Source organism: Gymnoscopelus microlampas (assembly GCF_963454915.1).
Source record: "Gymnoscopelus microlampas genome assembly, chromosome: 15".
Lineage (NCBI taxonomy): Eukaryota > Metazoa > Chordata > Actinopteri > Myctophiformes > Myctophidae > Gymnoscopelus > Gymnoscopelus microlampas.
In genome coordinates, this window is record NC_139952.1 from 25,007,111 (window position 1) to 25,027,110 (window position 20,000).

The following is a 20,000-nucleotide window of genomic DNA, read 5'->3' on the forward strand; positions in this document are numbered from 1 at the left end:
GAGCTCTAAAATGTGAACACAATGCATAATGACAATTGGCAACACTGTCACGCATATGTGTGTGTGTGTGTGTGCCTGTGTGTGTGTGTGTGTGTGTGTGAGTGAGCGGTTCCGCTGATTGGCTTAGTAGTTTGGTGCCTGAGCTGGCTCTTTTATCCCTGTGTGTCTGGTTTGTGACTGTGACTATGGGCGTGTTCGCACTGTATGAGAGAGAGGGAGAGAGAGAGAGAGGGCTTTTTCGGTAAGGTGTCTACTGTAACGTCATCCAATGGCAACGTTTTTGGCAACGTAATCCTCGTGGCCCGGGGAGGAGCGGGGGGGGGGGGGGCTGTGTGTGATAGGAGACGGAGTACGTGACAGGTAGCGGCTCCTCACTGGGCTAATCCACCGACTGAGCCTCGGAGGAGAGGAGAGGAGAGGGGGGAGCGAGGGAGAGGAGGAGAGAGAGGATCGCTGCCTCACACCACTCGCGGCTCAGCCTTTATCCTGCCCAGCACAAGAAGAAGGGGCAGGCTGTCTCTCTCTCTCTCTCTTTCTTTCCCTCCCTCTCCCTCGCTCTCCCTCTACCTCTCTTGCATTCTCCTTGGCAATTTTGTCCCTCCCTCTCTTCCTGACTTCCTGTCCTTTCCTCTCGCTCGCTCCCTCCTTCTCTCCCTCCCTCTCACTCTCTCGCTCTGTCTCCCTGTGTCACTGGACAGGGTCTCAGTGAGAAAATGCCATCCTGCTCTCCAGACTGTTGCCTCTTTCAGGCTGTGGAGGTAAGACTCTTGACTGTTTGTTTCTCCATTTAACGCTGTGAGCCGTGTCTGTATGTATGTGTGTTTGTGCGTGTGTCCATAGCAGTATGTGTTACTGTAACTATAAAGATCAGCTTTTTTTTTGTTCAATCTTGACATGTCTAAACTTTCTCAAGAAATGATGTGTTGCAAAATTGACTTTTTTTGGAGGGGGCAAGTCGGGGAGGATTAGCTTTACAAGGCAGAGGGAGAGAGAGATCTGTGACGTCGTTTCTTGTTGCATGGAGTCCTGTGTCGCGGTGGTGGTGATTCTGGTTTTGTGTAATGTTAGGCCACTGTTGTTGGCGTTGTTTTGTGTTTCTTGTAATTCCATGTAGCTGTGGCGTTGCCCGCCCCCATTCTCTGTGCCCCCCCCTCCGCTTTTTGTGCCTTGTTTCATGTCATTTCCAACAGTGCATCTGTGGTTGCTTTGTGCGAAAGCACAAGGCAACCGAATTTTAAGCAAATTTCCTGCTGTGGGCACAGGATATTGGAGTGTGGGTGTGCATACACAGACACACACACAGGCACATTTTTAATTCTGCTGTATTTGCTGGAGTATTTGTGGCTTGCGTGCACTTTTCTGATGTCTGTCTTCACTCATACTCAAACATGTTCATATTTGTATGATCTGTGTAATTAAGTGTCAATTTATTGTGTACCATATTGTGTTTCCAAGAGGGTAGGCTGCTTGTGTGTGCTGTATGTGTGTGTACTGTATCTCAGGTATGTTCACCTGGTATATCTGCTTGATCTGGTGTGAAGCAGCTGAACTGTGGCTATTTGAGTAGAGACTCTCAGCATGGGCCTGAGGAAGCGAAATTACACACAATCCAAACGTTGCTCTGGGCACTTCGCCGAAATGGCTCAAAATGGCGCAACAATGGGAGGTACCTCAACTGTAAACTATACCCACTTGCTGCTCCCAACAATGATATTTATAGAGGCATGTTCAAGAGGAAACTAGTGTACGTACTACATGGATAGTGTTCGTTTTTTATAGTGTGTGTGTGTGTGTGTGTGTGTGTGTGTGTGTGTGTGTGTGTGTGTGTGTGTGTGTGTGTGTGTGTGTGTGTGTGTGTGTGTGTGTGTGTGTGTGTGTGTGTGTGTGTGTGTGTGTGTGTGTGTGTGTGTGTGTGTGTGTGCGCGCGCGTGCGCATCGGTACTCGTGCACAGGCTCATGTGTGCACTCCTGCGCGGACACAGACCAGTTGCTGGTGGATGTTTGTTACTGAGAGTGTGCGTGTCTGCTCATGGACAGCTAGAGTCGTGGACAAAAGGCTTGAACTTGCACAGCGTTGGGATTTTTGGAAGCATCTCTTGCTTTTCTTTTATTTTGTTGTTGTGTTGTTGTTGTTTTTGTGGACAGTTAAGTGTTGTGTTGTAGTGACAATGTAAATGAGACTTTCGGGGTCTCTCTCATCCCATGGACATGACAAAGGATTTCGTGGTGGAGGTAACGGCAAACCTCTCATTTGTCTCATTTTGTGGATTTGAATGTCTGACACGTTTTTTTGTTGTTTTGTTTTTAATGGAATGTGATGCGTCATTCCACCTCTGACAATTCTTGTCACTCTTCGTTTTAGCTCACTAAACATGAACTTTGACCCCCGTTTTTCTCACGATTCCTCATACAGTACATACGTACACATAGTGAACATATTGTTACTGCAATCGAACTCCAAAGAGAGTACTAGTGCAATGAAATGGACTTGTAAGCATCAATTTGGTTCCATTTGTATACTCTTCGGCGCTAATTCTACTGTGTATCGTCATCACCAAGCAGCCCAGTAGTCCTTTTCCTACGCCACACCGCTTAACCGCGTTACGTTTTGGTCTTGTGTGCGTTTTTCAGATCGTAAAGGTGTGGAGCGAGGATGGGGCGGGCAAGGTGGTGGAGATCCCAGCTGACATGACGGCCCGAGATGTCTGCCAGTTGCTGGTCTATAAGAGCCACTGTGTGGATGACAACAGCTGGACCCTGGTGGAGCATCACCCCCTCCTTGGTCTCGGTAGGTACGGGCGCAGTGTTAATTTTGACAGCTGAAAATAGCCGATCTACAAGCTCTGCAACGTTGTGAGCTTGTAGATCGACTATTTTCAGAGCGCAACACCCAGGCGCAACCAAACATAAAAGGACTAGTCTTTTAGTTCTACTGGATCTCTTCTCCACTCGTCCCTCCCTAGTTCTGTTGATGAAATTGTCAATATATTTAGTCTTAGTTTTAGTCATACTAGCTTAGTTTTTATTTCGTTTTTATTTAGTTTTAGCCAGTGAAAAAAGGTAGTTGACAAAAAAAATTCGTCATAGTTTTAATCGACGAAATGAACAGTGGTACGGACGGCATGTGTCATGGAATGCATGTGCGTACTGTATGTGTGCCTGGACGTTTATGTGCATGTACGTGCGTATCATGTACGGTGTGCTGTTTTGTGTTGTACTTTTCGCAGGGATGGACGTAGAATTTGTACGCACAGTTGTGAATGCACATCTGTGCATGTACAGGTGTGTGCGCTTATGTGTGTTTGATGTCTACGGGTCTTTGTTGGGCTATTTTGTGCGTGTGTGTGTGTGTGTGTATGTGTCTTCCTTTGTGTGCCATTGTGTGGGTGGGGGCACTCTTCGTGTGTAACTCAGTGTGTATGCTCACTGGAGCATGGTTCTAGTGGTTGTACGTCTTCTATATGACTTGTTGGGGATGGGGGGTTCCATGTTCCACTCACATGAGAGAAAAAATAGGCGGCTCGTGCTTCACCTCTGTTCTCTTTGAAGCTTTTTTTTTTGCTGTTGCACGTCTGTCTTTGTCCTCAGCAAGGAGGCTTTCCTCAAGTCTTATTTTTAGAGTCAAAGGATCGCTTTGTGCTCGCTGCGAGCTTGAACGTCGTCTCTGGAAAAAAAAAGGAAAAAAAAGTGCACTGGAGGGATGGAATGTGAGGTGAGGAGAGGAGGAGGAGGAAGAGAGGGGAGGGGGGATGGAGAGAGAGAGAGAGAGAGAGAGAGAGAGACGGAGGGAAGGTAGGGAGTGAGGGGGGAAGGGCGGAGAGGCCTGGACTTTAGCGTCATACCAGAGCTGGGAGGGACCAATCACAGCTCTCCATCAGACGAGCCCCTAGGCTTCTGAGCCAATCATTTTGTTCCCCTCATCCCTCCACAGGAATTTCCCCTGCTAGCAGCCAGGACACACCCACCCACGCACACACACAGAGACACACACACACACACACACACACACACACAGAGACACACACACACACACACACACACACACACACACACACACACACACACACACACACACACACACACACACACACACACACACACACACACACACACACACACAGCAGCCATTTCCATCCTTCATGCAGTCAGTATATGCATCTTGTATAAACTGTGACTACTGTTCCAGCGAAGTGTGTGTGTGTGTGTGTGTGTGTGTGTGTGTGTGTGTGTGTACGTTCGCCCTCAATAAAACGGTGACTGTGCCAGTTAATCTGGAAGGGGGAATTACGGCTAAATCCCAGTTGTCATCATTTCATGCTCTTGTGTATGTACATGTACCAAAGTGCTAACGTGGAACTAGAACATCCTGCAATCAGTTTCTAATCAGCTGTACCGACTACCGAGATCATGCGCTCTTTACTTAAAGGGAGGGAGAACACACACACACACACACACACACACACACACACACACACACACACACACACACACACACTCAGTCAAGCAGAAACGTATCTACATATTTAACCTTTTTATGTTTTTTCATGAGTTAATGTCCGATTACATACCAGTGTTGCGTAAAAATAGCTATCGCGCCATCGGTTTTCAATTGCCAAAAATCTTCACCTATAATGACATGCCCAACATATAGGGACACCGGGTCTGAGTTTTATAAACATTTAACCAATGAAAAGTATTAACAAGAGCTTGTGACTAAATAATAACTATATTGGATCCAATGGAACACTAGCCTGTGTGTGTGTGTGTGTGTGTGTGTGTGTGTGTGTGTGTGTGTGTGTGTGTGTGTGTGTGTGTGTGTGTGTGTGTGTGTGTGTGTGTGTGTGTGTGTGTGTGTGTGTGTGTGTGTGTGTGTGTGTGTGTGTGAGTGGGGGGGGGGGGGGGGGGGGGTTATGGCTCTGATGCACACAGCACACATCCTGAGTGTTGATCGAACTCTTCTGAAACAAAAATAGTTAAATTGACACTCTGGATTTTGCAGTGCAGCAAATGGCCTAAACACATGACATCATCCCTCTGAAATGCTCTGTCAGACCTTGTGTTCTCTGTGTGTGTGTGTGTGTGTGTGTGTGTGTGTGTGTCTCTCTCTATCCCTCCCTCCCTCTCTCCCTCTCTCTCGCTCTGTCTCTCTGTCCCCCTTTCTCTCTCTCCCCCCTCTTGCTTAATTTCTTACCCCTTTTTGTCCATCGCTTCATCTATGACTTGTCTCTTTTAGATACAGTTAATGAGTGTGTGTGTGATTCATTTTTTTTATGTTTTGCTGCATCACTGTGTTGGCCTAGAATACAATAGATAACAATACTAGTCATGCAAATAAAGGATGCTAATAATCCGTCTGCATGTGCGTGTCTATGTCCATGCACAGAGAGGTGTCTGGAGGACCATGAGATGGTGGTTCAGGTGCAAGCCTCCATGAGCAGCGACAGTAAACTTCTCTTCAGGAAGAATTATGCCAAATATGAATTCTTCAGGAACCCCCTGGTGAGTTTTCCTCCCAACGCACCCACAATGACCTCCCTCCTGGCTGGCTGAGTTTGGCACGCCAGGGTTTGCACGCCAGGCTGGCACACACGCGTACGCACGCTTTGCACACCGTTGTTTTACTATACTTGTGAAGACATCAACATTTTAGGACGGGGGTCTTCGATGTTTTTCAGGCCAAGGACTCCCTAGCTGAGAGAGAGATGAAGCAGGGACCCCCCTCTATTTTGTATAAAATTGGGTTTCAGATTAAACTTTTTTCTTTTTTTACTTGGTCTGCTCTATTTCCCTTTTTACACCTACCGCTTTAATAAAAAAATATATATATATATCACACAAAGATTTGGCGGCCCCCCTGTAATAACTCTGAGGACCCCATAGTGGTCCCGAACCCCCTGTTGAAGAACCCTGTTAGGACATCGATTCTTTCCAGCGACACTGGTGCACACCGCTGGTGCAAATCTGATTTATACTTAAGTATCATACTTAAGTATAAATCAGGCATAACTCTGACCCCATCCCTTAAATATAACCTCTAGATGCCTAACTTCTAACCCCAACCTGAATCTTTCTCCCAATTTTAAGCCTAAATCTAAAACTAAACCCTTTTAACCATAAAACAACTACAGTATTTCTCTTGTGAGGACCAGGAAAATTGTCCTCACAATGTCTTATTATGTCCTCCTATGAACTCTACTACTTGTGGGGACATTTGGCCCTCACAAGTATTAGTACTACAAGCACACACACACACACACACACACACACACACACACACACACACACACACACACACACACACACACACACACACACACACACACACACATGCACACACTAGTTACTAGTAACAAAAGCTATAAAGAGAGTATAAAGTACAATATTTGCCTTTTGAGGTGTATTGGAGTTTACGTATAAATAAATGGAAATGCGTACCTCAAAATACTTAAGTTCAGTACTTGTGTAAGTGTACTTCATTACTTTCCACTGGCACACGGACACATGCACACACATACACAAACACAAAGACACACACACACACACACACACACACACACACACACACACACACACACACACACACACACACACACACACACACACACAGATGTACGTATACACACAACTTCCTCCTCTTAATGGCTTTTCTATGTACATTGCTGTGTATCCTATGGTGGGTTTTGCGACATTTCAGAGCCAAATAACACAGCATGAGCAACTTTGGCACGAGCCGGCCACCGCAAAGCATCATACACACAGATTCATCGTTAGCGGAGAGCGTGCCTATACGTCATCTTCCTTTTAGCGGTGTCTTACACTAAGCTGGGTGGTTGCATAATGACCATTGTTGCCAGAGTTTGCGAGAGAAATAAGCAACCAGGTCTATGAAAACAAGCCCAAAAGAAGCGACTAACATTGATTGATTGATTGATTGATTGGATACTTTATTAGTCAATTGATTGATTGATTGGATACTTTATTAGTCAGAAATGTAAATGTATGTAATGACCTTTGTGGTCCTATATGAGCAGCACTTTAAACCTATATACAAATGTTTTTTGTAAATAGCAGATCTACCAGCTCACAACAAGTTGTGATGCGACACGTTGTGAGTTTGTAGGTCTGGTGTTCTTTGGATTTTTTTTTTTTTAACATTTTAACACAAATCCGGTACAGTCATAGGCGCCGAATTATGTGTGTGCTCCCGGGGGCTCAACCCGAATCGAGCGCCCATGGAATGGATGCCTACGGGAGCACGCTCCACCAATGAGTGGACAGGTTGTCCGAGCCAATGGGCGAGCTACTGTAATGGTAACGTAAATATGGGCACGTGCGACGGTGCTTGAGGCGGGTCCTCCAGCAAGGAAGCACTCGCAGGGTACGGGGGTTACGGGGGTCCCTGGCACAAAATGTTTTCAGATGGGGGGTCCGTGGACAAATTTGGGGGTCCTTGACATGAAAATGTTTGAGAACCACTGGTTTAAAGAACATTTAGGAAGCAAGCCCAAATAAGCAACTCCACTTTAGAAACAAGATACCCCCCCGCAACTACCAATATTTACAAGCCACTTTACAGAAAGAATAGCCCAAAGTCGCTTATAATAAGCAGACCTGGCAACACTGATAATGACAGCATTGTGCTGTGTAGCATAGGTTAGGTTAGCACAGCACAGTGCAGCCGGCAGCAGCAGCGTGGGCTTGTCCTGTTACGGTACGCCATCCCCGTTATTGCCAAGGTGATTTAGGGTTTGTCAGAGCCGGCGAGTGACCTCAGCTCTGTGGTAATGAGCACAGTAAAACACCGGAGCGCTGGCCACGCTCTGTCAATCATGCTGAGAGTAGCTCTGCTCCTCTAGCGCGGCTCGCTAAAGGGGATTACATCAGCGGGTGAGATCATGCTGCATCTCTCTTTCCAGCACCCGAGTGCTCTCTCTCCCTCCCTCTGTCTCTTTCTCTCTATCTCTCTCCCTCCCTCTCTTTCTCCCTCTCTTTTTCTCCCTCTCTCCCTCCCCCTCTCCTTCTGTCTTTCCCTCCCTCTCTCTTTCCCTCTCTCTACCGACCCCCCCCCCCCTGCACTCTCGTGTCTCTCTCTACCACATTTGCTCTTCCTATCTCTTACTTTCACTGCTTTTTCTCTCTTGTTCTCCAGGTCCATGTTGTGAACATCCCCCACACACACACACACACACACACACACACACACACACACACACACACACGCTCTGCACAAAAGGTCGGCATTCTGTGCGCTTTTTTCGGAATGGTTTCTCATCCTCTCCCCTTTGTATTCTCTCTTTCCAGAACTTTTTTCCAGAGCAGATGGTAGCTTGGTGTCAGGATTCTGACGGCTCCATCCCACAGTCACAGCTCTTACAGGTGAGGTGAGGTGCTGATTCCAGTGAAAATGCGCACTTCCGTGTGCATGCATACGTGTGTGTACATTTACGGTTACACACACTGCTTCTGTGAGACCTTAGAACCAGTTAGCCACATCAACCCTATGCAGTACAGTACGTACTGTAGTTGACCAGGGTCCCCCGCAAGGCTCTATAGTTGGTCCACTCCTTTTCCCCCTCCACATCAGATCTCTTCGCTGAAAATAGCCGACCTTCTCAACTCACAATGTCTCACAACGTGCCGCGTTGTGAGCGTGTAGATGGGCTATTTTCGCAAACGTTTAGTAAAACTAATATGGCAAGGTTTTCACTGGACAGCAGAATTCACTCTGGGTGCATTTGTATGTGTATTTATTTTTTGTAGAACTTTCTGAACTCCAGCAGCTGTCCGGAGATCCAGGGCTATCTGTACATGAAGGAGCCAGGACGCAAGTCCTGGAAGAAGCTCTTCATGTTCTTGCGACGTTCCGGACTGTACTACTCGACCAAGGGAACATCCAAGGTACTGTAATATTTTAGGTTAACATAGACACTCTGCATCGCAAAGCAACACGCTCTCTCGCTCCCTTTCTCCCTCCTTCTTCTTCCTCTCTCTCTTGCTGTTTGAGCTCTCCCTCTCCCCCATCTTCCTCCCAATTTCACTCACACCTCACTTTTCCTCCACCTCACTCTCCCTCCTCTCCCCTCGCTCTCTTTTGCTGATCGAGCTCTTGTGTGACATTACACACAACAGAACCCGCTGGCAATTTGTGTTAAGATGTCAACGCTCAGGCATTTCCAGACCATATATAGTATGGACAGTTTGCCGATTTGTGCTGATGTTTGGCATGTCCTTTCCATATGGGCATATCATATGGAAATTTGCTATCATGCTGCGAAAATAGTCAATCTACAAGCTCATTGCACCACGTGTTGGTGAGATCTTTTTTTTATGTTCGCCTCTAATGACATGCCCAAAATCGGGACACAAGGTTGAAAGTGATTAAATCCTCGTCTCCACTCTCTCCCTCCCTGCTCCGGAACATTGTCTTTCTTACCATGGCTCAGGAACCGAGGCATCTGCAGCTTCTGGCAGACCTGGAGGACAGTAACATCTTCACAGTTATCACGGCAAAGAAACTTCACAACGCCCCCACTGACTACCAGTTCTGCATCAAGGTAATGATGTAGTAAAATGACATCTTATATTGTTATGTTGTTCACCATTGCCTTTGACAATGAAAGCCCAGTTTTGGGTACAGCTTGGTCCTTAGGACACAAGCAGCTCTCTCTTCTCTCTTATCTTGAGTGTAACTATGGTCTGATCCCTGAATTTGACGCAGAACTGATCTCGATCAGAACAGATGTACTTATCCCCATGACATCATGTATTGTGTTTTTCACTCTATTTGCCTCTTCAATTACTGATTGATGATCCAGAAATCCTCGACAGTAACAAGCACTACAGTACATCTTGCTCGAGTCTGGACAATATGGCGATATATGGCAATAAAGCGTGAATCTACAGGATCTGTTTTTGGGGGGAGATTTAACAATATACTATCGTCTCTGTATTATTATCACAATTTTGGTATCAAGGTATTTGGTCAGAAATATTGTGATATTAGATCTTGTCCATATGGCCCAGCCCTACATTCTACTGCTAAAATAAACTTACATCATTGGTTCTCAATGTGGGTTCCAGGGACCACCAGGTGTCCAAATGGGGGACCTTGGCCTAATGCAGCGATTCTCAACCTGTGGGCCGGGGGTATTGAGCAAAACAAAAACAAAATTGGCAAAACACTAAGACAAATTATGTAAACAAATTAATTTTCATTACGATACCGATAAATCGGCATAGTACAATATGTTAGTTGCATTGATCCAAGCCGTAACACAGTCGATTAATTGATCATTAAAATAAACATGCTCTGAAAATGCAATAAAAAAATCTCAAAAGTGTTTGTAGCAAAAGTGTCCACACCCATCTGATGGGTGTGCTGTAATGAAACAGGTTGAGAATCACTGTGCTACATCATCATTTGCCTGGGGGTTAAGGCGGCTTTGATCTCAAGATTGGCTCACGTTTCGGTCATAATCAGATGCAAGTAAAATGATCAAGTGGTCTCTATTTGGAGTTTGTGTGTGTGTGTGTCAGAGGGCAGAGGGTTAAGACCACTCACCAGGGGTCCGAATAGACATTAAGCACTGTGTGTCCCACCTCGGGGGTTATCCCTGGTGGGTCAGCAGCAGATCTGGGATAAGCCTAGTGGGATAAGCCGGGATGGGACAGAGAATCTGGCCTGCTAAGACGAACCCACCCTTAACACACCCTGCTGCCACATGCACACACATGCACATGGTCACACTGGCCTAGTGCTGCAACCTTTTTTTAATTCATCAAATAATTTAAAAGCACCCATTCTTTGATCCTTTGTTATATTTTGTATACATAAAAGAATCAACCCGAAAACATTCAAATTTGTTTCAAAAATGTTTTTTAAGTAATCAACTAAATTGATTTGTCTGATTTACCACTTAAGCCCTGTACATTTTTATTTATTCTTTGTTGTACGAGAGTGTCACACTGCTGATGTTTATTTCTAAAGCACATTGAATACACAAAGGCAGTTAAAGGTATACGGTATGTACAAGGCATTTAAAAGAAAAGAAAATGGAAGGAAAGAAAATAGGTATAAAATCTAAATTAATAGATAAAGGTCATGGTGTAATTATGGTAATTTGTTATCAGTAGCGTATTGATCTCAAGTCTTGAATCCTGTATAAGAGATTTTATTTTATTTTATATATATCTTTTATTTGCTTTTTTCATCGTAAGAGCATTTTATGAAACCAGGCACGAACGGCACGAACCCCATTTAGACCAGTGTTTCCCAAACGTTTTAGCTCGATAAATGTGATGTCTCACATTTATATCTCTGTCTTTTTTTGAAAATCTTTTGAAATATATATATTTTTTTATATATTAGACTACTGTCCCAAACCTCTGGTGCGAAGCATTGTTTATGTATAGTGGTGCTTCGCACGCACGCACGCACGCACGCACGCACGCAAGCCCCAAAGGGATTCTAACCCCCAAGTCAAGTGCTTTTGACCATACACGACGTATACTGCCTATACTCTCATTTACATAGCCATTTTCCCCCATTCTTATTGGGCTACACAAACACACACACACACACACACACACACACACACACACACACACACACACACACACACACACACACACACACACACACACACTATATTTCAGCAGGCGTGACAGTGCAGGATGGGGTTAGAAGCTTTGATGGGGGCTCTGGTGTGTAACCATGGAGACATGAATGAATTTATTCATGGAGACAGGGTTATTCAAGGATTCTGTAGGTCACAGGGCGAGCCTGACATGCTTCTTACGGTTAGGGCTGTCACTCACCATCATTAAATCTTGCTTTTAATGATTGATTAATGAATGATTAATTATCATACTAATAATTGCGATTAAACAATTACATTTTGTTTTTATCATTGAACATTAGAACATTTGAATGAAAATTACATTTCTGTTTGCCTTTTAGGCTTTGTAAAAAAAAGAATCACAGGGCAGATATGACAAATAACTTAAATATAATAAAGAAGAAATGGCTGATATATTTAATAATTGTATACTTTCAAATTATGGCAATTTGCGACTATCTCAAATAATTGCAATTAGGTTATAATGTATGTAATAATTGTGATAGGCCTACCTAGAGTACGGTCGGACGTAAAGGCCGTTTGATATGCATATTAGACCCCCATTTGATACCTCTCTCCCATTGATACCCTATCTCTGGGACCCCAATCTACACTGTCAAATCCTCAGTGTTAATGTAACACTGAGAGTGTACAAATGTATGCTCTTGTGTTACAGACACATTAGGGTCCATTTGGACCCCTGTTGGTCCCCAGACCAGACATTGAGAAACAGTGCTCTATTCCTATCTGCTTTGACACCGTACACTTCTTAAACGCTTTATGTGGAATTTTAAAGGAGCTACACCATGAATTTAAAAAATAATAATAATATTTGATATCATATTGTTTATGTCCCTCAAACGTTTTTCAAAAGGTTTGAGCCTAAATCAAGCCTCAGATATACTCATTCCAACTAACTTCTCTCTGGCTTATAAAGCACTTTCACCTGCAATACCACATTGTCCTGTTTGGCACGGGGCGCTATTGAGCCAGTTTGTATGCATGTTATGTCCTGGTTCTGTGTGGAAAAAGTTTTAAAAAAAAAAATAAGAACAATTTTTAAAAAAATTAAAAATGTTTTTTTTTTTTTTTTTTTTTTTTTTTTGGTTAGAACTGAAAAACGGGAGGAATTGTTCCCAGACGTGACGTAGGGTGGGGGAACAAATCTGACGGACTGTTTTCAGACCAATTTACATAAAAACCACAGATTGCCTATGAAAGCCTGCATGCTCGAAGTCGGGTATTTGTTGGAACAGAAGAGAGGTAGGGGAGACCAAAAACACACAAAAATGAAGAAAAAGTTAAAATTCATGGTGTAGACCCTTTAAAATGCCTTTGTGCAACGAGGATCCATCACATCACTGGATGCGTTGGCCATAGAGCTTCAACGTCATCTTGAGCACTGGTTCTCAAACCTTTTCATGTCAAGGACCCCCAAATTGATAAATATTTGGCCGCGGACCGCCATCGGAAAATATGTTGTGCCAGGGACCCCCAGAAGCAAAGATTTATGTTAAGGATGTTCAAGATTTTTTTAAAATAGCAGATCTACAAGCTCATAGCATGTGCCGTGCTCATAGCACGCTATGCTAAGTGGTTAAAATGATTGTGATGCTACATTAACTACTTTTGCTGGGGACCCTCTAGAACCCCCCAAGGACCCCCTGGGGGTCCCTGGATCCCACTTTGAGAACCAATGATCTTGAGTACAGAAACCCCTTGTCTTGTCGTCCCTCCTGTCTGCCCTCGCTTTTCCTGTGACTCTTCACCAGGGGTTTTCAATCTTTCGGTGCCTATGGCACACCAAAGGGCAATTCAAAATCTCAAGGCACACCTGTATTCATATCTGTGTAAAATAGTGTCTCGTGTACATGTCTCCTAAATCCCAACAGTTTTCTGAAAAACGTATGTTTCTATATCAATGGTGCTCAATCTTTTTCATGTCAAGGACCCCCACAATGATATGAATTTGGCCGCGGACCCCCATCAAAATATCTTGTTCCAGGGACCCCCAGAAGCAAAGATTTGAGTTAAAAATGTTCGCTTTAAAAGTATATATTCAAAGATTTGCACACATTTTCACGATTTTTCAAAAATAGCAGATCTACAATCTCGTAGCGCGGCACTCGGTCACAAGCGCTATGAGCTTGTACATCTGCTATTTTTGAATAGCCAAAGTGTAAAATAATGCTGTTTAGCTCAAATCAAAAAATTACACAGTTCCAGGTCTTAATGGGTTAAGAGTAATTCTGTCTTTTGATCAGCTCCTCGGACAGTACAGCCGCATAGTAACATGACAACAGCAATAACTATAGGAATGACTATATCACTCTTATGTGTATCTGTGAACATTTATTTTCATTTACTAATACCAAATGATCAAAAAACTATTTGAGTTTAAAATGTGCCTCTGTATTGGTAAATGAGTGTGAAAAATGTATTCATATATACATTTAGATAACCTTTTGTATAGTTGTATATATTTCAATAATAACGTGTGGTTGTTTGAAAATCCCAAGGCACACGGTTTGGGAACCACCGCTCCTGTCGCGATGAAGCTGAAATGCCATAAAGAAACCGTCGCTAATTTGTGTCCAAACTAAGGGTTATGTGTGTTGTGTTGTGTCGTCCAGCCCAGTAAGGTGAGGAGCGACTGTAAGGAGTTGAAGATGATGTGTGCCGAGGACGAACAGAGCCGGACCTGCTGGATGACGGCCTTCAGACTGCTGAAGGTACAGACACTGCAAGAACCACTCTTAACCCTGGCCTTTAACCACAACCCTCTTAGTAAACTGGACCTGAGTTAACTCTGTATTAGGACCGCTTTTTCCATCTACTGTACACCAAATCCCTTCACCAAAAATACCCGATCGACAAGCTTACGTGTCTTTTTTTTTTCTTTGCTGTTCCTCATGGACCTACTAGTGGATTTTTCCAGTGTCAGTCTACTTTATGTGGACTATGCGGTCGACACGCACTGCCATTTTATTTTTTGCACCTTAACTAACGTCCATAAGTATATCATGTACAGCATACGTCTGCTGCTATGCTCACGCACATTTATACCTTATCTCAGGTACCAGGTGTAAATATGTAGATAACTTAATTGACCTCCTTTCCCCCTTGACCCCCCCCCCCCCTCTTCTTTTTCCTTCTCTTTTTTTCTATGGAAAAGTCGATACGATGGGAACTATGCACGAAAACTAATTTCACCCACTTTTTACTTCTGTAACCCTGTGTTGAGCTGATTCTGAATGTGTCACAACGTGACGCATTGTGAGTTTGTAGATCTTTTTTTTTTTGGCTAATGTTCCTTCCAGAATGTGGATGCTGTGATGCAAGTGGTTAAAGAACTTTATCCTTGCTCTTTTTGTGAAAACCGTTACATTTCAGGATATGGGGAAAAATAACCTGTGTTCCAACTTCCAATGGATCTAGTGTAGTTATTCTTCTTCTTCTTCTTAACTTTTAGTTGATACATTTCATTGTTTAGATATTAGCAAAACCCACTGACAGATTTAAACACCCTATTTTGACATTCTAGGCGCAACAATAAAAGATCTACAAGTCTTCGCATTGCCAGTAGCACAAATTTATGAAAACATTAAAAGATGAGACATGGAGATACAAGGTTTGTGCCCGACAGCGGTGATATAATGATTTTAAATCTGAACGCGTAAAAATGGACCCGTCTTTTTGTACACTCTCTGAGTTTAATTGACACTCAAAGATTCTGTTGCGTACTTCACCACACTTTGGTGTTATTATAGGGGGCATACTTACAGTATATACCTTAATCATAGTTGTCATGGTTATAAATGTCCTCATAGTTGTCATAGTTACAGGTGTTACGCTGTCATAGTTATGGTGTAACCATGGTTACTGTTCCAATGTTGTCATAGTTATGGCCGTTTGCACAGCTTTATAGTTGTCCGTTATACAGGTTAATGTTGTAAATATTATCATGGCTGTCATAGTATGTGTGTGTTAGTTATTGAGTCACAATTTGACAGTCCTTGCCACTGAACAATGCATGATTGTAATATCTCTTCTTCTTTCTCTTTGTCTTTATAGTATGGAATATTGCTTTATCAGAACTACAAGGTTCCCCAGCAGAGGAAGTCTCCTCTCTCACATTTCTCCACACCTGTGGTAAGGATCTCCACTCTGAATCACCTTCTAGAACCCCAGTTCTAGATGCCTCCATTCACACGTGGCCCAGTCCCCAATTGATCTATTAACCACTTTCAAGCTCGCTTCCCTATGTTGGGCATGTCATTATAATCAAAACATTTAGAAAATCGACAAGCACATGTGTTGTGTGCTTGTAGATGGGCTATTTTTGCCACGCAACACCATCGTAAGTATAAAATATAGGGCTTAAGTGGTTAATTAGCTTTGGTTGAACTGTGACACTTAAGATGGCGCCTAGCACTGTGTGGGTTGGATTGTCTGCATTTTTCTTACGGGATTGTGTTAAACTCTGCTGAGATTACATTTCTTACTTGACCATTGACCATAGTTGACCCTGTGTATGATGTAATGTCAAAATGTCCACTGTGTGAACAATTGTTGGGTCTGATCTGTGGTAATGGGGTTAGAATAATATTCTTGGTCTGTTGTTTGGTGATTGCATACGGTATCTCTCAGATTTGGGTCAGGGTGCACAGTAAAACAATCAATAAATCAATCAGCGCTCTATAGCATAAAGTATGACTGGTGCCAGTGTAATTTACAAAAAATTACAAAATTCTCAGGCAAACACTTAAAAGAAGTAAATCGTCATAGAGCAAACATACAAGCGTTTGTGTGTGTGTATAACATTGATCACTTCACATCATTAAGCATTGGTAAGAATGTTGTAAGGGCCTGTAGAAAGCTTTAAATCAAATGATTTATGGACCTCTGGAATCCTTTGGAAAATCTAGATGTAATGTTTATATTGCCACTTAACAAATTAACAGACTTAAGTAAATTAGGTTTAAGTCATGTAATCATATAAATGGTGGCTGTTAGATTTAGCCATAAAACAGCTCCCCTAAAGGCATTGTTGTTTACACAAACAAAAGTTTTCTTATCAGTGTCCTTAAAACAGTTCAACTATTATATTGCACAGTTCTGTCAGTTAATCACAGAGTTTTCTTGATACGTAATCAGAATTCAAACCCCCAAAAATGGGTGAAATGAGCGGGAGATGGGAGAAGAAATCCCCAAAGGACTTCTGCTTCTCTTCAGAGGGGGCGTTTGTGGATTGACTGAAGTGGGACCCTCGGCAGACAGGATTTGTCATGCCCCAGTGAGTGTGTCTGGCTTGTTTGACCTCTGCCCTCTTTGCCCCCCTCCTCTCACCCACCACCTCCCCACCCCCGCTCCATGTCCCTGTAGCGGAGTGTGTCTGAGAACTCCCTGGTGGCCATGGACTTCTCTGGACGGACTGGCCGCGTCATCGACAACCCTGAAGAGGCCCAGAGTGCAGCCCTGGAGGAGGGACAAACCTGGAGGGTAAGGAATATGGCCAGATAGAGCCAGGTCTGGTCGATATATTATATATCGTCCAGAATTTGCCTTTTTTGATGACACCGTTATCGGCAATTACTGTATACAGCCTGTGTGTCCCAATTTTTATCCTTTTTAAAAATGTTTGAATGAGGTTTAAGTAGATAAATTAATAACGTTCAGTTCATTTACTTGTTTGCGTAATGTTATTTCATTTCGAAGTTTAATATTTATACTTCATTATAATCCTGTATCTATAAAAAAGGTTTATATCTTTGCTTATAAGTTAAGTATTAATTTGAATAGAAACTTAAGTCAAATCAATCAATGATTTAAAAAAAAAAAAAAAAATATATATATATATATATATATATATATATATATATATATATATGTGTATATATATATATATATATATATATATATATATATATATATATATATTAGTGAAAACATCAGTATTCTGGGTTCTAGGACTCTCCAAAATCGGTCCCAAAATTCTGGTCGGGCTCTAGAGGGGGAAGGATTGAAATAGGTGGCATGAGTAGAAGTGGGTCTGAAGGGGGGTGGGGGGCATTGGGTGAAACAGTAGATGGGAGAGGGAGAGTAGGAGAAAGAAGAAGAGCATACATAGTTTCAGGATGTGGGGGGTAGGAAGGGTTAAGATCATAACATGGAAGGATTTAGTTGAAGGGAAGGCTTGAGGCTGTGAAGTCGGCGACTGTGGTTTGGCAGAGACATATGTGTTCTATTATACTCCAATCATGCCTGAGGATATAAGGGTAGCAAAATCAGTTTCATATTTTTAAATCACTTCTTCACAGACTAGCTTGTAATTAAGTGATGCTTGTGACTGTCTATTTCTTTTTTAGTGTGCCTTATGTCTGTTATTCTTTGTGTCCTACTGTTTTATTATTGTATCTGTTTTGTGTAACTGTTACACTCTGTAACTCAAGGTACTGTATACATATAGATTATCACTTGGGCACCCATGACAAATGCCAGGCAATAATTACTTTATCACACATTTATTCACAATGGATATAAGAAAATAGCATTTGTTTTACGCTTTAAATAGCCATTGAATAATTAGATTAACATTACTGTCGATGAGGAATTGCCCTGGTGAACAAACCTGCCATATCATTCAAGGACAACACAAAATTTGTTTTCATTGTGGTCCTATATGGTCAGCTGCCGTATTCTGCTAAGGGTTGATTCGATGCTCTTTTATGACACCCTGACCCAGGGAAAATAGAGGCTGTGTGTGTGATAAATAATGTTGATTATTATTATTAAGTTGCTTGCTCATGTGTCATATTTTTTCTCCCTTCAGAAACGCGGCCAGCGTATGAATGTCCTGGGTAGTCCCAGCCCCCTCCACCCACCTTCTCTTAGCACAGGTACGCAGACCAGAACACTGTACTGCACTAATCAGGCTTTTAATATTGGCAAAGCAATATCACAAAGGCTGTGTAAACTGGGTATACGTTCTCTCCAATTGTAAGTGCTAAATTAGAGCAATGAAACATGTTATAATTTTATTGGTCTAAAACTGACAGCCAATGATTTTATAGCTATGGTTAACGCAACCATTTTCCAAAGTCTCATAATTGTTCATTTTTCAGTGATCCACAGAACACAGCTATGGTTCCATGGACGCATCATGAGAGAGGAAGCTCACAAAATGCTCATACAGCAAGGCCAAGTAGATGGGTAAGAGCTCAGGTCTTGGAAGACATTCTACTCTTATTATACAGTATTGTATTTCTATTCTGTATAGTTCAGTTCTATGACATGAGTTACTGTGTCATCTCCTCCATGTCATGATGTCTCTGTGCATCAGGTTGTTCCTGTTGCGGGACAGTCAGAGCAACCCCAAGGCATTTGTTCTCACCATGTGCCACCACCAGAAGATCAAGCACTTCCAGATCCTATCGGTGAGTCGGTCATAACTAATTTTACAAATTTTACTCGCCTTCCCTGCTGTCTGATACTGTACGTTCAGCAGGAGCACATGGAAGAGGGGTAGATGTTCTGTCATCTGATGTTCAACAGTTAATCGAACTATGTACTATGTAGTGTAGTTATATAGCACTTAAATGCATTGACTGCCCATTTATAGGTTAAAAATAGGTTAAATGCATTGACTGCACATTTCTTAGATTCTAGTTTTTATGTATATCAGTCTGATGTATTGTTGTGTTTTTGTTTGTTACAGTATGTTGTTTTTTGTGAAGAGGACCACAATGGAAATAGGCCTTTGGGCTTTATTGTGTTTTTGTCCTCGTGATGCTATGACTGTATGTCGGGAAAGTGCTATTGTGCTCTTCTTTTTTTATGTGCTATCACCCAGATCAATCTATATTATACATATATATAAATCCCCTTTTTGTTCTTGTCATTGTAAGCGGCACAGACACCGTATGACACTGTTGTATGGCCAAAGTATAAAACAGGGCTTAATCAGACCAATCGTTTTAGTTGATTATAAAAAAAACATTTTTTTGCGTCGGTTCTTTGATATAGTACAGATGTATGTATAAGAAACGCATTGGAAAAAGTAATTGAAAGAAAATAATTGAGAGTTGCAGCCCTAATCTGACGTTCAGCCATATTTTCTTTGTGTTTAGTGTGAGGAGGATGGCCAGATGTTTTTCAGCCTGGATGACGGTGCCACCAAGTTCACCGACCTGATCCACCTGGTGGAGTTCTACCAGCTCAACAGAGGAGTGCTGCCCTGCAAGCTGAAACATCCCTGCACCGCAGTGGCCTTGTGACCCCGTTTATTCCCCAGGATCCCAACCTATCGCCCCTCACCGCCCCCCATCCCCTCCTGGCCTCTCCACCACGACATGGCTGGCTGGCGACACAAGGTTATACCGA

General features: G+C 42.8%; 1 protein-coding gene across 3 annotated transcripts in view; it reads left to right on the forward strand.

Annotated features, from left to right (window-relative positions):
* LOC311062349 (growth factor receptor-bound protein 10-like) overlaps nt 1–20,000 on the forward strand; it is a 63,760-nt gene that overhangs the window by 39,359 nt on the left and 4,401 nt on the right. For 2 of the 3 annotated variants that reach the window (XM_084081323.1, XM_084081325.1), the window contains 13 exons: nt 699–758; nt 2,632–2,788; nt 5,384–5,499; nt 8,302–8,376; nt 8,761–8,898; nt 9,444–9,554; nt 14,252–14,350; nt 15,693–15,770; nt 17,004–17,120; nt 18,451–18,517; nt 18,743–18,830; nt 18,961–19,054; nt 19,748–20,000. The exon at nt 19,748–20,000 is cut by the window's right edge and continues 4,401 nt beyond it. In XM_084081323.1, the coding sequence (XP_083937449.1) occupies nt 699–758; nt 2,632–2,788; nt 5,384–5,499; nt 8,302–8,376; nt 8,761–8,898; nt 9,444–9,554; nt 14,252–14,350; nt 15,693–15,770; nt 17,004–17,120; nt 18,451–18,517; nt 18,743–18,830; nt 18,961–19,054; nt 19,748–19,894 (1,347 nt within the window). In that variant the 3' untranslated portion in view covers nt 19,895–20,000. The remainder of the gene's footprint in view (nt 1–698; nt 759–2,631; nt 2,789–5,383; nt 5,500–8,301; nt 8,377–8,760; nt 8,899–9,443; nt 9,555–14,251; nt 14,351–15,692; nt 15,771–17,003; nt 17,121–18,450; nt 18,518–18,742; nt 18,831–18,960; nt 19,055–19,747) is intronic. The other variant, XM_084081324.1, reaches the window with a different exon arrangement.